General features: G+C 36.7%; 1 protein-coding gene across 4 annotated transcripts in view; it reads left to right on the top strand.

The window, feature by feature from the left end:
• Positions 1 to 13,317, top strand: part of mmp11a (matrix metallopeptidase 11a) — a 34,485-nt gene extending 21,168 nt beyond the window's left edge. The window contains exons 3-9 of one of the 4 annotated variants that reach the window (XM_028033003.1): positions 3,147 to 3,290; positions 4,695 to 4,828; positions 5,793 to 6,031; positions 7,163 to 7,379; positions 8,461 to 8,721; positions 9,235 to 10,072; positions 11,327 to 13,317. In XM_028033003.1, the coding sequence (XP_027888804.1) occupies positions 3,147 to 3,290; positions 4,695 to 4,828; positions 5,793 to 6,031; positions 7,163 to 7,379; positions 8,461 to 8,721; positions 9,235 to 9,353 (1,114 nt within the window). In that variant the 3' untranslated portion in view covers positions 9,354 to 10,072; positions 11,327 to 13,317. Of the gene's footprint in view, positions 1 to 3,146; positions 3,291 to 4,694; positions 4,829 to 5,792; positions 6,032 to 7,162; positions 7,380 to 8,460; positions 8,722 to 9,234; positions 11,239 to 11,304 lie in introns of all 4 variants that reach the window. The other 3 variants (XM_028033002.1, XM_028033001.1, XM_028033000.1) reach the window with 3 other exon arrangements.
• The last annotated feature ends 814 nt before the right edge of the window (positions 13,318 to 14,131 follow it).

Raw genomic sequence — 14,131 nt, 5'->3', positions numbered from 1 at the left:
ACTCGTTCTTTAGCATAACAGCACATTAAAGCACGGCGAAAGAAAGCAGCACGGGGGAGGCAGAACCGGCCGCAGACTAATTAGATTCCCCTGGATCGGGTCGATATAAGCGACACCTGAGTGATGTGGTTAACTGTAGCCATGGCAACGGCCCACCAGGTCAAACTGCACCCCACCTACTGCAGGCGTCTTACACCGAAGCCATGCTTTTTACCACCCGTGTTTAGTTTTATTTAGAATCGGCCACTAATTTGAGCTTTTGGAAGAAGTTCCTGCGTAAAGCATGAAGTGGAGGATGGATGTTTTTGTTTTGACTGCTTTAAAACCAGCAGTAAAGGAGATCTCCTCTGGACTGAGAGGAGATCACAGGCTGCTGCACAATCTTAAAGTATGGAGCTTTATGGAGCCCTGACCCTGAAACACAACCTCAACTCAAAATTAAGGCCCAACTGCATAAAAAATTCGTGATAAACAGAAAATAACACAATGACTGACACTTTTTAACACATACAATTTCCAGAAAAATATTCTCTAAAACAAAACACAAGGGAGTAGGAAAAGCAACAACTAATATTCAATTAATTTAGTAATTGATTTATTGTTAATTGAAGTATATAGACTCTAAAAATGGCGATTTGCTGAAAAACAACACACTCAGAACAGCAATTAACCCAAAACTGTCAAAAAATATCTACACATTCTGCATCTCAGAAGGGAAACCTTCTTTGTTTATAAAAATGTTTTACCCAGAACTCCTCAAGTGACAGTTTCACCTTTCCCAAGTTTATAAAAATAAAGTCCTATAAAGCAACTTTTCCTGTTATTAATTGAAGAAATACAGATTAGTAAATTATATTTCTTTAACTGCAGATTAATCCTTTCAGGTGTTTGAGTGACAGACAGGAAAGTCCTGCTGTGAAGACAGATGGATGCTTTGCATATAAACAGAAACACTTTGAACTGATCCACATTAACCTGAACTTTATTCAGAAAATCTGGGCTTTTATTCTGAAGGTTTTACTGACACTGATAAACTTAACTCTTCTCAGCTGAAAAGCAAACTTTTTTAATTTTTTTTGTCTCCTTTTTCCTCTTCCCTGGGAATCCAAACTCAGTTTCCGTCTAAAATCGTCTCTCAAGTCATTTTTACCAGAAATAGTGAGAAGATTGAAAAGAGAAATCTGCAAGAGGAAAAATAAAAAACTTTTCCAACATAAGCTGCAAAAAAGTGAACATTCAATAAATAAATTAGAAAATTATTGAGAATCCCAATTATATTAGTACCAAAGTATTAAGGCTACACTAAGAAAATAAAATTTATAAAATGAGATCAATAAAGTCATAATAATATAATAATAAAGTCACAATTTCTATGAGAATAAAGTCGAAATAGAAACGAGAATGAAATAAACAAAAATATGGCCATAATGTTGCAGTATTACAACTTAATTAGCATATTAAGATTTTATTCTTGAAATATTTTCACTTTGTTATTAAATTACTAGAACCATTTTTGTATTATTTTGACTTTATTCTTGTACAAATGTATTCTCGTTATTTTATTTTTCTTAGTATGACCTTAATACTCAAACGCTGAAATATAATGTTTAAAATTAAAATACTACATCAGAAAATATTTTTAAAAATATAAATATGGTCTTATAGTATGTTTTTCCACTTTTTGATACAAATGCAAATAAAAACTCTAAATTATGTTTTTGTGGGTTTTTTTCAAACCTGATTCTTTTTTTATTGTGTTTTGGTTTCATTTCTTGTAACAATTAAACTACTTCAATGGGGAAAAAATCATTTAAATCTGAATTTGAAAGGGTATGAATAATTTTGAGCCTCTAAGTATTACAAATTAACACCGTTTGTCTTGTTTGTTTACCTTTTTTTGTTTCCACGCAACAGAAAAATGACAGATTGACGTCCTGAAGCAAAATTACATGCTGGAACCACTTCGCGCAATCGGTCAAATGTGCCAGCTTTTATTTCACTGCTGCAGAAAAGCTGCAATTAATGCGAGCAGAACAGGTTCGAACTTCTCCAACATTAATCCAGGAGCTTCAAAAAGGGCGAAATGTTCCTTTAATTTCCTGCTCTGCAGCTCACGGGTTTAAAAACAAAAACTAATTTAAACTTTTCTCAGTAAGTTTCATTTAGTGCAGGAGTATTTGATTTTGTTTTTGTGTTTTCAAAATGAATAGTTTTCAAGTTTTATTACTCTGATTTATAAAAATAAATTAAAAAACATAAAATTACAGTATTCAGCCACCTTTATTATTTTCAGGGTTTGTATCGGTGCTTGAAATCCTTGAATTTCTATTAATTGTCTTCAAGGTTTGGAAAGTGCTTAATATTTAAACTAAACAGTTTTGTAACAAAGTGTAATATAATGTTTGATTAATATTTGATTAAAAGCCTAAAAATTTAATTTACAGTTGAAACTTAATAAAAAGACACATTTTATCCCACTGTCAGTGAAATTATTTTATACACACTAATTGGGGAATAAAATAAATAACTAAAAAAATAATAATAAATAAATAAAAGAAGTTAAAACAGACCGTGTTCTTGTTGTTTTAGGTCAGTGACAATTACCAAAATTACTTAGATTTGGTGAATGCCATAAAACTTTAATTTTTCAGGGATTTTTTTGTACAAAAATGACTAAAATGAATGTGTTAATGTTTTTGAAATTGGGGGGAATTTTTGTTAAATTAGCATCAGCTGCTTTGAAATGATAGAGGCATTTCAGAACATAAAATTTTGTTATACTTTAGTAATTCTGTTGCTGCTGTAGAATGTAGAATATTACCACAAGACATTATCAATAACAATAATGAATGATATCATGTAATAGCAAATTGAAAGTGTATTTTTTTGTTCTTTATTTGTGTCGTTTTTACCTCCAAAGTGCTGGAAAAGTTTTAAAACTTACCTTGAAAATGCTTGAAAAGTGCTTGAATTTTACTGCTTGTGTCGGTCCTGATGGGAGTTTTGTCCAGTTCTCCTTCTGCGTGGCTTTTAGCAGTCAGAGCTCTACGCCATCTTGAGATACGGAGGCCGGCGGTCCCTCATCGCCGCCACCTCCGCCTCACTTCCTGTGTTTGTATGTTGACTCGTGCGCTGGTTTCCTGCAGGATCGAACGCTTCCCCTGGCAGATGGACGAGGAGAAGGTGCGGCGTGTGATCCGGGAGGCGGTGAAGATCTGGAGTGATGTCACACCTCTGACTTTCACCGAGGTCCGCAGAGGGATTGCCGACATCCGGATCGACTTTTCCAGGTGAAAACCCAAATAAGAACTGTCTATTCTGAGCTTTTATGCTTTATTTTGTAAAAATGAATCCACCAATCAATCAATCTCTTTTTGTATTTAATTTCTACAACTTTTCTTGACTAGAGGCAGATTTTTATTTGTTAATCCTCCAAAAATAAGTAATAAATCCTGAACTCACTGACTTGATGTCTGAACAGAAGTAGTTTCGTGGGTCATTATGTTTTCAGCATGGCGGCTCATGACCTTTTGTCAATGGATAAACAAACTGACAGGAAATTAATGAATTGGTTCCTTCAGCTCAATTAGTGACAAAACCATCAGTAGCTGGGCATTAATCTATGGGATGAACTGGATTCTTCCCAGTGACAGACATGTTCTGGTTTGTCAACAATTTAAATCCTATTTAGGTTCTTGTGAAATATAATTTGCAGAGGTTTTCTTGGAGGTTTTCTTATTATGGAAGAAGATTAGGGCCACCAAAATAAAAATCCAAAACTAATTTTCAGTTTCAAATATCTTATGTGAATTTACAATTTAATTTTCTTTTGAACAAACTTTATGGCACCAATTTCTCCATACTTCTTCAGCATTCAGCAGAGACGGACCAAGCTTTGTTTTTTTAGTTTTGATCCAGTTCAGATGAGCTTATGCTCAGGGAATCCTCTGAGCTCAGAGTTTTTATTTGCTTTAACCTCTGTGACCTCTCATCAGGAGAGACCTGCTCCCCCTGCTGGTGTTACTTTAAACTACATCGTTCATTATTGCTGTTTTGCTGCAGAGATTTTGATTCTGAACTTTGTGTGACGAGGAGACAATCCCTCTGCTTTAGTAAATTATGCAAAAGTAAAAATCAACATTGGTTAGAGACAACCAATAACGTTTTCTATATTTGTTGTTGAAAAAATGTGTCAGCTAATAAGAATGAGCCTGATTTATGTCCTGGATAAAAATCAGGATCGTTTCAGTAAAACTAGCAGAACATTTAAACAGAAAGGATCAGATTCTGGCACAAAGAGATTTGCAGAGCTGTGAAGATGAACACGGAGATAACGGAGCAAGAGACGACAAGCAGGCTCCACTGCGCTGATACTCCTGCTTTATGGATGATCCGTATCTGCTGACTCGGGGCTTTTCATTCTTTTATCGTTTCTGTGTTTCCCCTCTTTGAATCATTTGTTAAAGCATCTCGTCACGTCCCAATGTTGTTTATACGGAAATATCTTTGTCTTTAGTTCATTTTATTTATTTTTGGAACTTTATCATCCCTGTAGCTGGTATACTGAACTTTGTTGTGTATTTTAAAGCATTTGAGTTACTTTTATTCACTTTTTGACAGAGTTTAGATGTTTTGTTTTTTTAAAAAAGGAGGGTTTTGTTTCTGATGGGGACGCTTCTTTTATTCACCTGCAGCTACTGGCATGGAGACAACCTCCCGTTTGACGGTCCAGGTGGGATTCTAGCTCACGCCTTCTTCCCAAAAACGCATCGGCAGGGCGACATTCACTTCGACTACGACGAGTCCTGGACTCTGGGGAACTACATGGGTGGGTTTCTGGATCACTTTAGTTTGTCTGTTTGTGTTTATTTCAATAAACTGATCAAAAATGGGAAAACTTCACTAAACGTAAACAATTTGCATCCAAAATGCATCCAAAATACTCTCAGATTTGAGTTTGTTTTATTCATTATTGTCCAAACTGAGCATATATTTATAAAAATCACTTAATGAACGTCTTGTAAATTGCTTATTCTGTTTGATATTGCTGGTGGAGTTGATGCTCCCTACAAAAAAAACTCAACAAATGAAATCCTTTTATTCTAGTATTTAGCTCACATTTGACTCCAGATTACTTTGGTACTCTGAGTTTATGGTCCATTCAGTGACTGCAAAGTATCTGAATCCTGTGGCTACATTACAGATACGTACAGATAATCATCTGCAAATAAACGGTTATAAACAAACTCAACAAGGGGCTCAAACAACCAACCCTGAGGTACACCATCACTCATCCTATCCATTCAGGATGATTAAAAAATGACAATAAGGTTGTATTTAACTGTAACAAGAGGAATTAATGAATAAACTGAGCACTTATAACTGTACTGTGATGGACGATGTTAGTGCAGAAGCAACTTTTTATCTGTTTGCAGATCAGTTTATTAAAAATAGACTTTTGATGTTTGTGGCTTATTCTGCACCAGGTAATGTGTCTCAACCATCTATTTTAATAATTATCACCTACTTGTTTGTTGCAACTGTAATTGAAGTTGCTACAGTGGGATATGCTAAAGTATGTGTTAACTCTGTCTAATGGTAAACATGTCAGACACATGAGTGCAATTAACTGAGGACAAGTGTGAGTCAGCAGTTAAAGGGACTTTTTTTCCCCTTGTTTGACCCAGTTGGCTCAGATATTGAAGTCCCCGCAGTCTGCTGCGCAAACCGGGTCAAAACAAACACTCTCTTATTTTCAGACCTTGTATGAACCTCTCCCTTCCTCCTTGCAGGGACAGACCTTCTGCAGGTCGCCGCCCATGAGTTTGGGCATGTCCTGGGCCTGCAGCACTCACGTAAGCCCAAAACCGTCATGTCCGCGTACTACTCCTTCTCCTACCCACTGAGGCTGAGCGAAGACGACAGACTAGGCATCCAGTACCTGTACGGAGCTAAACCCCAGGTCCTGCCCCCACCGCCAACCCCGGCTCCAAGGGCTCTGGTCCCCAAAACAGAGACCAACGAACTTAATGTGAGTTAATAAATTAATTCATACACTCAGCCATATTAATGTATGACTAGGATTCATTTAAAATTTACTTGAATAACTTTGGAACCTAATATGTAAAGTTCATATTTTGCATGTTTTTGTATTTCCATTTGGGTTTCTACTGCTTCTGAAAACAGGCCAAGCAATTAAAAGACACGCCCAGTCGATTTTTGGCAATAGAGTTAATGTTTTTTATTTTGGTGTGTGGAAAATTACCCGTTTCAAAAATCTCTGGAATGTAATGTCACAACTCAGAAGGCACTGCCCGTTACCTAGCAACCCCAGTCAAGCCCAGCTCGTTACCTAGCAACCCAAGCTGATCTCCAGAATGTTTTATTATTTTCATTGATATCAAGTTAAAATACATACTTATTTTAAAGTGAAAGGAATTTAAACTCTTTATTTAACTTACATGAATGATTATGCATTTTATTAAACACGTTTTATTACACTGATTTCTGCTCAAAAGCATTTATTTTGAACGGAATAAGCATCCTGAGAAGACATTGTTCTCAAGCATTGCTAATTGACAGTCGCACTAAAATTAATGTTAGCCTTAATTACACATAAACACCAGTTCAATATAACGCTTCCAGCTCTCTCACGCTGAGCACCCTGGGAAATATTTCCCACTCCTGCCTTTTCCCTCTTTTCTTTTTTTTTCTTTCTTTCTCTTTTTACTTTCATTGAGATTTTTTACTCTTTCAAACTTTCATTCATGTCTTTCTGGGGGAATTTTTCAGCAACCAGTCCTACTTGTTTTGGATGCAGTGCAGCTGGAGTGAATTTTGCCAACACATTTTCATACTTTGCTCTTTTGCTGTGATGGGTAACCGTAGCAACAGGGTGGATTACAACTGGGAGGAGCTGATTAACATCATTTATTTTTCCTTTGGGATCAATTAAGTATTTTTTGGTTCTTTCAGGGATTTAAATTCCTTTTTTTTCTCAGAAATGTGACAAAATTAACGAAAAGTTAACACAACTTACTAAAGTTTTATTACTACTACAACTTACTAAAGTATTTGACGTAAGGAGTAGCTAGCTGACACAACTAAATGTGGTTGAAATGTTTTACGGTGTTTTTGAGAGCGTTCTCTGTTTTGCCTCCAGCCTGACGCCTGTCAGACGGATTTTGACGCCGTGTCGATGATCCGAGGGGAGCTGTTCTTCTTTAAGTCAGGCTACGTTTGGAGGATCAGGGATCCTGGAGGATCGGCGCGTCTGGAGAGCGGCTATCCGGCGCTGGCCTCCCGACACTGGAAGGGGATCCCGACCAAGATCGACGCCGCCTTTGAGGACAAGTCAGGGAATATTTGGTTCTTTCAAGGTGAGTATTTAATAAAGTCAAAAATAATCTCACTTCTTCCTCTTCAGCTAACGAGGCAAACATAAAATTGTTGTTTGGACGCCATGCAGATTAAAAATTGCCAAATTTACAACATACAAATGTAATAATAAATTGCCATCTCAGTATCAGAAACAGAGTGTTTTTCCTAGTGTCATGACAACCCTGGTGTCCACCGTGTGGCTGAGGTGTAGTTATGTTGTTTATGGTTGTTTATAAACTACCAACCAGAATATCTCAATAAAAATGTAGACTTTGTAGCTGCTTTAATAAGTCTAACAAATCTAAACTTTACATTTTCCAGCAGCGTTGGGACTCTAGAGCAAAAATAGAACAAGTCAGTGGTTGCCATGGTGACTCCCTCCTTTCCTAGGAAGCCATAAACAGGAAGTCCACAAAAAGAAACACAGAATGTAAGCCACAAACGTTAGTGGGCAGTGAAATTACCAAAAGACATTCTGAATTTAATTCAATAATTAGTTTTTTGTGTTTATTAAAAGGTTTCTGACTATTAATTCAGCTGAGATTGGGCTTTTGCGACTTGTGCTCCTAAAATTTGGAATGGTTTACCTTTTTATGTACGCAACGCTGAGACTGTTGAGACTTTTATTCTCTGGCGTTTGATTCAAACAGTTTGAGTTTCTTTTATAATGACAGTTATGGAATATATTCAAATTACTTTTCAATATATTTCCTTTTTCTTATTGTTATTTTTGCTTGATTTCATTGACTTGTGCATCACTTTAGACAAGATTTGTTGTTTTTATGTGCTATCCAGATAAATTGACATTGCCATTGTTTTTCAGGGAAAAGTCATAAAACTTCAGCTCTGATTGTGTAAAAACTGTAAAGTCTCAAAATGCCAATTTAGTCTATTGTTTAAAATATGAATGTTTTTCTACTGTGAAGCATGACTGAGTTGTATCGCTCAAGATTGAGACTAATTTTCTCTGCTGTTATTACAGTCCTTATGGATCCGTTAACAAAGCATTAGCACGCTAACAGTTGTAAAAGAAAAAGTGAATAAAAGTTGTATTTCAGTGGGTTTTTTTGGTTTCTGCAGATGATAACTACTGGGTGTTTGACGCTGAGATGCACATCAGGGGCCCCGAGTCCATCAGGAGTTTAGGATTGTCCACATCCAACATCCAGGCTGCACTTCGCTGGGGTCACGACCCTAACTACAACATCTACTTCTTCAAGTCCGGTAGCTACTGGAGGTTCAGTCCCCGTGAGAACCGGGTCGAGTCGCCCCAACCGCGCAGCATGCAGTACTGGACCGGCATTCCTGAGGATGTTGACGCTGCCTTCAGGGACACTCACGGTACGAAGGAAAAAATGCTTTTGATTTCTGTCTTAAACTGTGGATGTTGCTGGAGTCAAACTTTATTACTCAGAACCAGTTTTAAGCTTTACTTTCTGACCAGCAGCTTGCCTCAAGCAGTTTGTTTTTATTTCTTTTGCCAAACTCCAGACTGCTGGACATATGTTTCCAGCATTCAGTTTTTACTTTTGTGTCTGGTTGACCATTTCTGTGCAGATTTGGGCAAATATTTTGATTTTTTATCCCACTGCAAGACCAAAAGAGATCAAAAGTTTTATTTTTGTGAAAAAGTTCTGGTATTTCAGAGAGTTTATGCACTCTTACAAGCTAATGGCATTACAAAAAGTCTCATATTTTGAAAGTCATTGGCAAATTGAAAACAACTCCTTTAGTAGTTCAATATAGGTTTGTTTGAGTCCTTTAATCTGAAGAGATCCATTTGATGTGCATATTTTCCATCTTCCTCGGTCTCCAGGAATAATAAAAGAATCATTTTTTTGTTCCTTACTTCAGGCTTTGCTCATTTTATCCGAGGACGTCAGTACTGGAAGTTCGATCCTGTCGGCATGAACTCGTTGGAAGGTTACCCACGCTACATCGGCATGGATTTCTTTGGGTGCAGGAACGAGTGAGTCTGTGAAGATTCGCGTACCCTGATTCCTTTGACGCGAAGAGGAGTTAATGGAATAAAAACTGCAGACTCATGAGGACGAGACGATTTTTACACCTGTTTATGCTTCACTGCATTTATTGGCACTCAGATCAATTTATGCCTTCTTCTCAGGAAAAAAAAACACCTTCCCTCAGATCTGGCACCTCCTGTGCAGCTCTGCTCGTATTTATTTTTGCACATTTTTGTATCACCATGAGCCCGAGACCCTGCATTCAGTCTCGCCTGAGCCAGAAACTGTTTAACAAACTGTTGTCCTCAGTGTGGTCAGTGTTGGATGTTTCAGTTTGTGTTTTCATCAACAACGCACCTCAGCGTGTTTGAAGAGTGACATCAGACTCACAGTGGCGGTCAGTGGAGGGTTTAATTCTTGAAGTCAGTTAGCAAGTAGATTATAATTTCCAGTCATATTTCACTGTTTTACAATCAGAACCAAGAAAATGGGCTTTGGGGTTTGGACGCCTTAAAAGTGAGTCACAGCAAGAAGGTTTTGTAAGGTCCTGCTATGTTCTTTGCAGAGTCTTATTGAGATCTTTGTCAAATTTTGTTGATGTCTCTGAAGGGTCATTTATGATATGTGCAGTCTTGTTGGGGTCTTTCCAAGGTATTGTTAAGGTGTTTGCAAAGGCTCCATAAGTTCTGCAGAGAGTATTGTCGGAGTCATTGCAAGGTCTTGCTAAGGTCTTTACAGAGTCTTGCGAAGGTCTTTACAGAGTCTTGCTAAGGTCTTTACAGAGTCTTGCTAAGGTCTTTACAGAGTCTTGCTAAGGTCTTTACAGAATCTTGCTAAGGTCTTTACAGAGTCTTGCTAAGGTCTTTACAGAGTCTTGCTAAGGTCTTTACAGAGTCTTGCGAAGGTCTTTACAGAGTCTTGCTAAGGTCTTTACAGAGTCTTGCTAAGGTCTTTACAGAGTCTTGCTAAGGTCTTTACAGAGTCTTGCGAAGGTCTTTACAGAATCTTGCGAAGGTCTTTACAGAGTCTTGCGAAGGTCTTTACAGAGTCTTGCTAAGGTCTTTACAGAATCTTGCGAAGGTCTTTACAGAGTCTTGCGAAGGTCTTTACAGAGTCTTGCTAAGGTCTTTACAGAATCTTGCGAAGGTCTTTACAGAATCTTGCGAAGGTCTTTACAGAGTCTTGCTAAGGTCTTTACAGAGTCTTGCTAAGGTCTTTACAGAATCTTGCGAAGGTCTTTACAGAGTCTTGCGAAGGTCTTTACAGAGTCTTGCGAAGGTCTTTACAGAATCTTGCGAAGGTCTTTACAGAGTCTTGCGAAGGTCTTTACAGAATCTTGCGAAGGTCTTTACAGAGTCTTGCGAAGGTCTTTACAGAGTCTTGCGAAGGTCTTTACAGAATCTTGCGAAGGTCTTTACAGAGTCTTGCGAAGGTCTTTACAGAGTCTTGCTAAGGTCTTTACAGAATCTTGCTAAGGTCTTTACAGAATCTTGCGAAGGTCTTTACAGAGTCTTGCTAAGGTCTTTACAGAATCTTGCGAAGGTCTTTACAGAGTCTTGCGAAGGTCTTTACAGAGTCTTGCGAAGGTCTTTACAGAGTCTTGCGAAGGTCTTTACAGAATCTTGCGAAGGTCTTTACAGAGTCTTGCTAAGGTCTTTACAGAGTCTTGCGAAGGTCTTTACAGAGTCTTGCGAAGGTCTTTACAGAGTCTTGCGAAGGTCTTTACAGAGTCTTGCTAAGGTCTTTACAGAATCTTGCGAAGGTCTTTACAGAATCTTGCGAAGGTCTTTACAGAATCTTGCGAAGGTCTTTACAGAGTCTTGCTAAGGTCTTTACAGAATCTTGCGAAGGTCTTTACAGAATCTTGCTAAGGTCTTTACAGAATCTTGCTAAGGTCTTTACAGAATCTTGCGAAGGTCTTTACAGAATCTTGCGAAGGTCTTTACAGAATCTCACTAAGGTCTTTACAGAGTCTCCTTAAGGTCTTTACACAGTCTTGTTGAGGTCATTGCAGAGTTGCTGCAATTTTGCAGAGCCTTCAACAAGCTATCTGAAGTTTGACTCCAGCTAGCTTGGGTCTAAATATTAGCATCAGTTCTAAACCAGGCACCTGTTTATTTTATTTTTTCAGTTAGCTGTTCTTTGATTTAATTAGCTAAGTTGCTTTAACGGCTGACATTTTCATCCCAGTTAGAACAAAACATCTAAAAAAATTACCCTTTAGATTTTACTTTCTGATGCTGTTTTAGTTTTTTTTCTGCCTGGTGTCAAAACAAGCATGAAAAATCACGAACCCAGAGAACAGCAGACGGTTACTTCAGGTCTAACCGTGGCGACGTTGCACGTCAAATTTCTATATTTTCCCGGGATCTCTGTGTGGCTTTGTTTGGACCGGTTCAACTGATTTTAACCTCTGTCTGTAGAAGTTCATATGTTCTGTTTTTGTGATTCATGGTTTCCAAAAACAGGAAAACAGATCAAGTTGCATCGCCTGAGGTCCGGTGTTTCTCCCTCAACCTAAGACACAAATATGCGAAAAATCTGGTCCTGGATGCAAAAACCAGAGTAAATATTTATTTCTCTACGGGTTTGTTACACTTTTTTTTACATCTTTGCTGATTGAGAAGGAGACATTTGATTCATTTTTCAAGTTTGGACGTGAATTGAACAACAGAGGAGTGACTTTGTTTGCTTTTACCAGAGATCCTCATCTAGTTATGTTCCTATTTGAACTGGAATATTTTCCTCTTTTAAATTTAAAATAAGAAGAAAAGTTGATTCTGCTGCAGCTGCTAATGTCTGATCTCACTCTTCTCACATCATGGTCGCAGAAGAAGCTGCAGTGCGCCATCTAGTGGCCGGAACGGACCGTGGTGACGTCACTGCACAACGATCAAACGGGGCTCTGTGTTTTCTGTTAGTCAGTGATGCATTCAGGGACCGCAGCGGTTCTCCACCACTGGGCAAGTTAGTGGTAAACTAGTTCTGGTAAACTGACATTAAAAAGCATATAAAAACTAAAAATTGAAAAATAATATTCTCCTGACTCCAACTGGAAAAATTCAAAGATTTTAACATTGTTATTTTGAAAGTCAGAATGAAAACATTTTTTTTAACTGTTAGCTATTTGGTCTTATTTTTCCTGTGCAAAAGTCTTGAGACATTTACTTTTCATTTACTATTGTAGCCTCAAGCTGTCTTCATTGGGGGGGAAAAAATCACTTAATCGGGTTTTAAATGTTATTTTATGGTTCTCAAAATAAAAGCAGCAAATGTTTGATTGACTAAGAAGAAAACTTTATTTTAAATTTGTTATTATTTTAACTTTTCAGTCCCTGCAACGGTCATCCGTGATGTAATCATAGTGGTGTTAAGCTTACTGAGTAGCAGAAAGACGATCAATTTTGGGAAAATGTAATAATCAAATACATGATTATGCTATAAAATGGCTGAAAAATACGTAATGCTGCTTCAAAAGTTTCACGGAATGTCAGGTTGCTTTGAAGGAAAATACGAAGAAAACTCAGCTGGATTAAGCTGAGATGCAGCAGTTCAGCATCACAGATTGCTGAACTGCTGATGAATAATCTCAGATTACAGCCTTTCTGGAGAACCGCTGCTCCACAGCTTTGCATCTTTTCTTGCTGCAGCACTTGAACTCTGAAGTTTCGGCCCAGACCGTCGTGTTCATCGTCGTTCTCCTCAGTGCAGGACGCTGACGAGTCGTTTCTGTTTTTATCGTTCAGACTTTGCTGTTTTCCTTACAATCTGCTGTGTTTGACTCAGTTGATCTCATTTATCAGACTTCTTCCAACATGTTTATGCACAAACAGCAAAGCTTTTTGTACATACATGTTTTAATTCTGTATATTCAACCAAATGTAGGCTATAACCTGTAAAAATGTAGGAACTATGTATGTTTTTCCCTGTTTTTCTGAGTTACTTTGAATAAATCTTTTACCTTTTTACGACATTGTCTAACAACAGATCTGAAAGTTAATTTTTCTTTAAACGTTAAACACTTCAATGATAAAATCTCCTGGGAATCTTTCATGAAAGAAAAAGTATTTTAAAGGGTAAATCTGAATCATTTTTCTGTCATAGTTTATCAAAAATAGCTGCAAATATAAACATTATATAATGCATTAGTCACAATTAATTTATTAACAACCATGCAATTAACTCTATTAAGAATTTAACTTGAGTTTGACTTCCACTACTTTCAGATAGAAAACAATGATTTCCACTGAGATCAGAAAAAATGGTCTAGTAAAAAATATACAGCAGAAAAACTGATATATTTAAATATCCTTAATAATGACAGATATAAACAAAATCTAGGTTTCTTTTAAAATGTTGTAATTTATCTTAAATATTCATTACATAAATATCACATAAATAAATATAAATAATTCTTTTATCATGAATATTATTTAAGGTAAAATTCGGAAATGAAAAAAACTTTAAAAATATCTTGAATTATTTCTAGATTTAACACAAATTGAATTATCAGACTGTTAATTTATCATAATGTATTTAGTTTCTAAATTAATTTATTTGCTATTTTAATAAAAAGAATAAAACATTAATGGTTTAATTCACTCCTTTCTAAAATAATTGATCTTGTTAATGATGTGATAAAGGTTTGTAGTTATATTTAGGACTAACTTCACTGCAAAAACACAAAACTATTAAAATCCCAATTTTTTTGGTTTCGTTTCTAGTGCAAATATTTTAGTACACTTTAAATAAAAAAATCTAACAAAAATAACTTTTCAGCAAGACAT

Source organism: Xiphophorus couchianus, chromosome 12, assembly GCF_001444195.1.
Source record: "Xiphophorus couchianus chromosome 12, X_couchianus-1.0, whole genome shotgun sequence".
Lineage (NCBI taxonomy): Eukaryota > Metazoa > Chordata > Actinopteri > Cyprinodontiformes > Poeciliidae > Xiphophorus > Xiphophorus couchianus.
The sequence above is the reverse complement of the archived record's forward strand: the minus strand, read 5'-3'. Positions and strand labels throughout refer to the sequence as shown.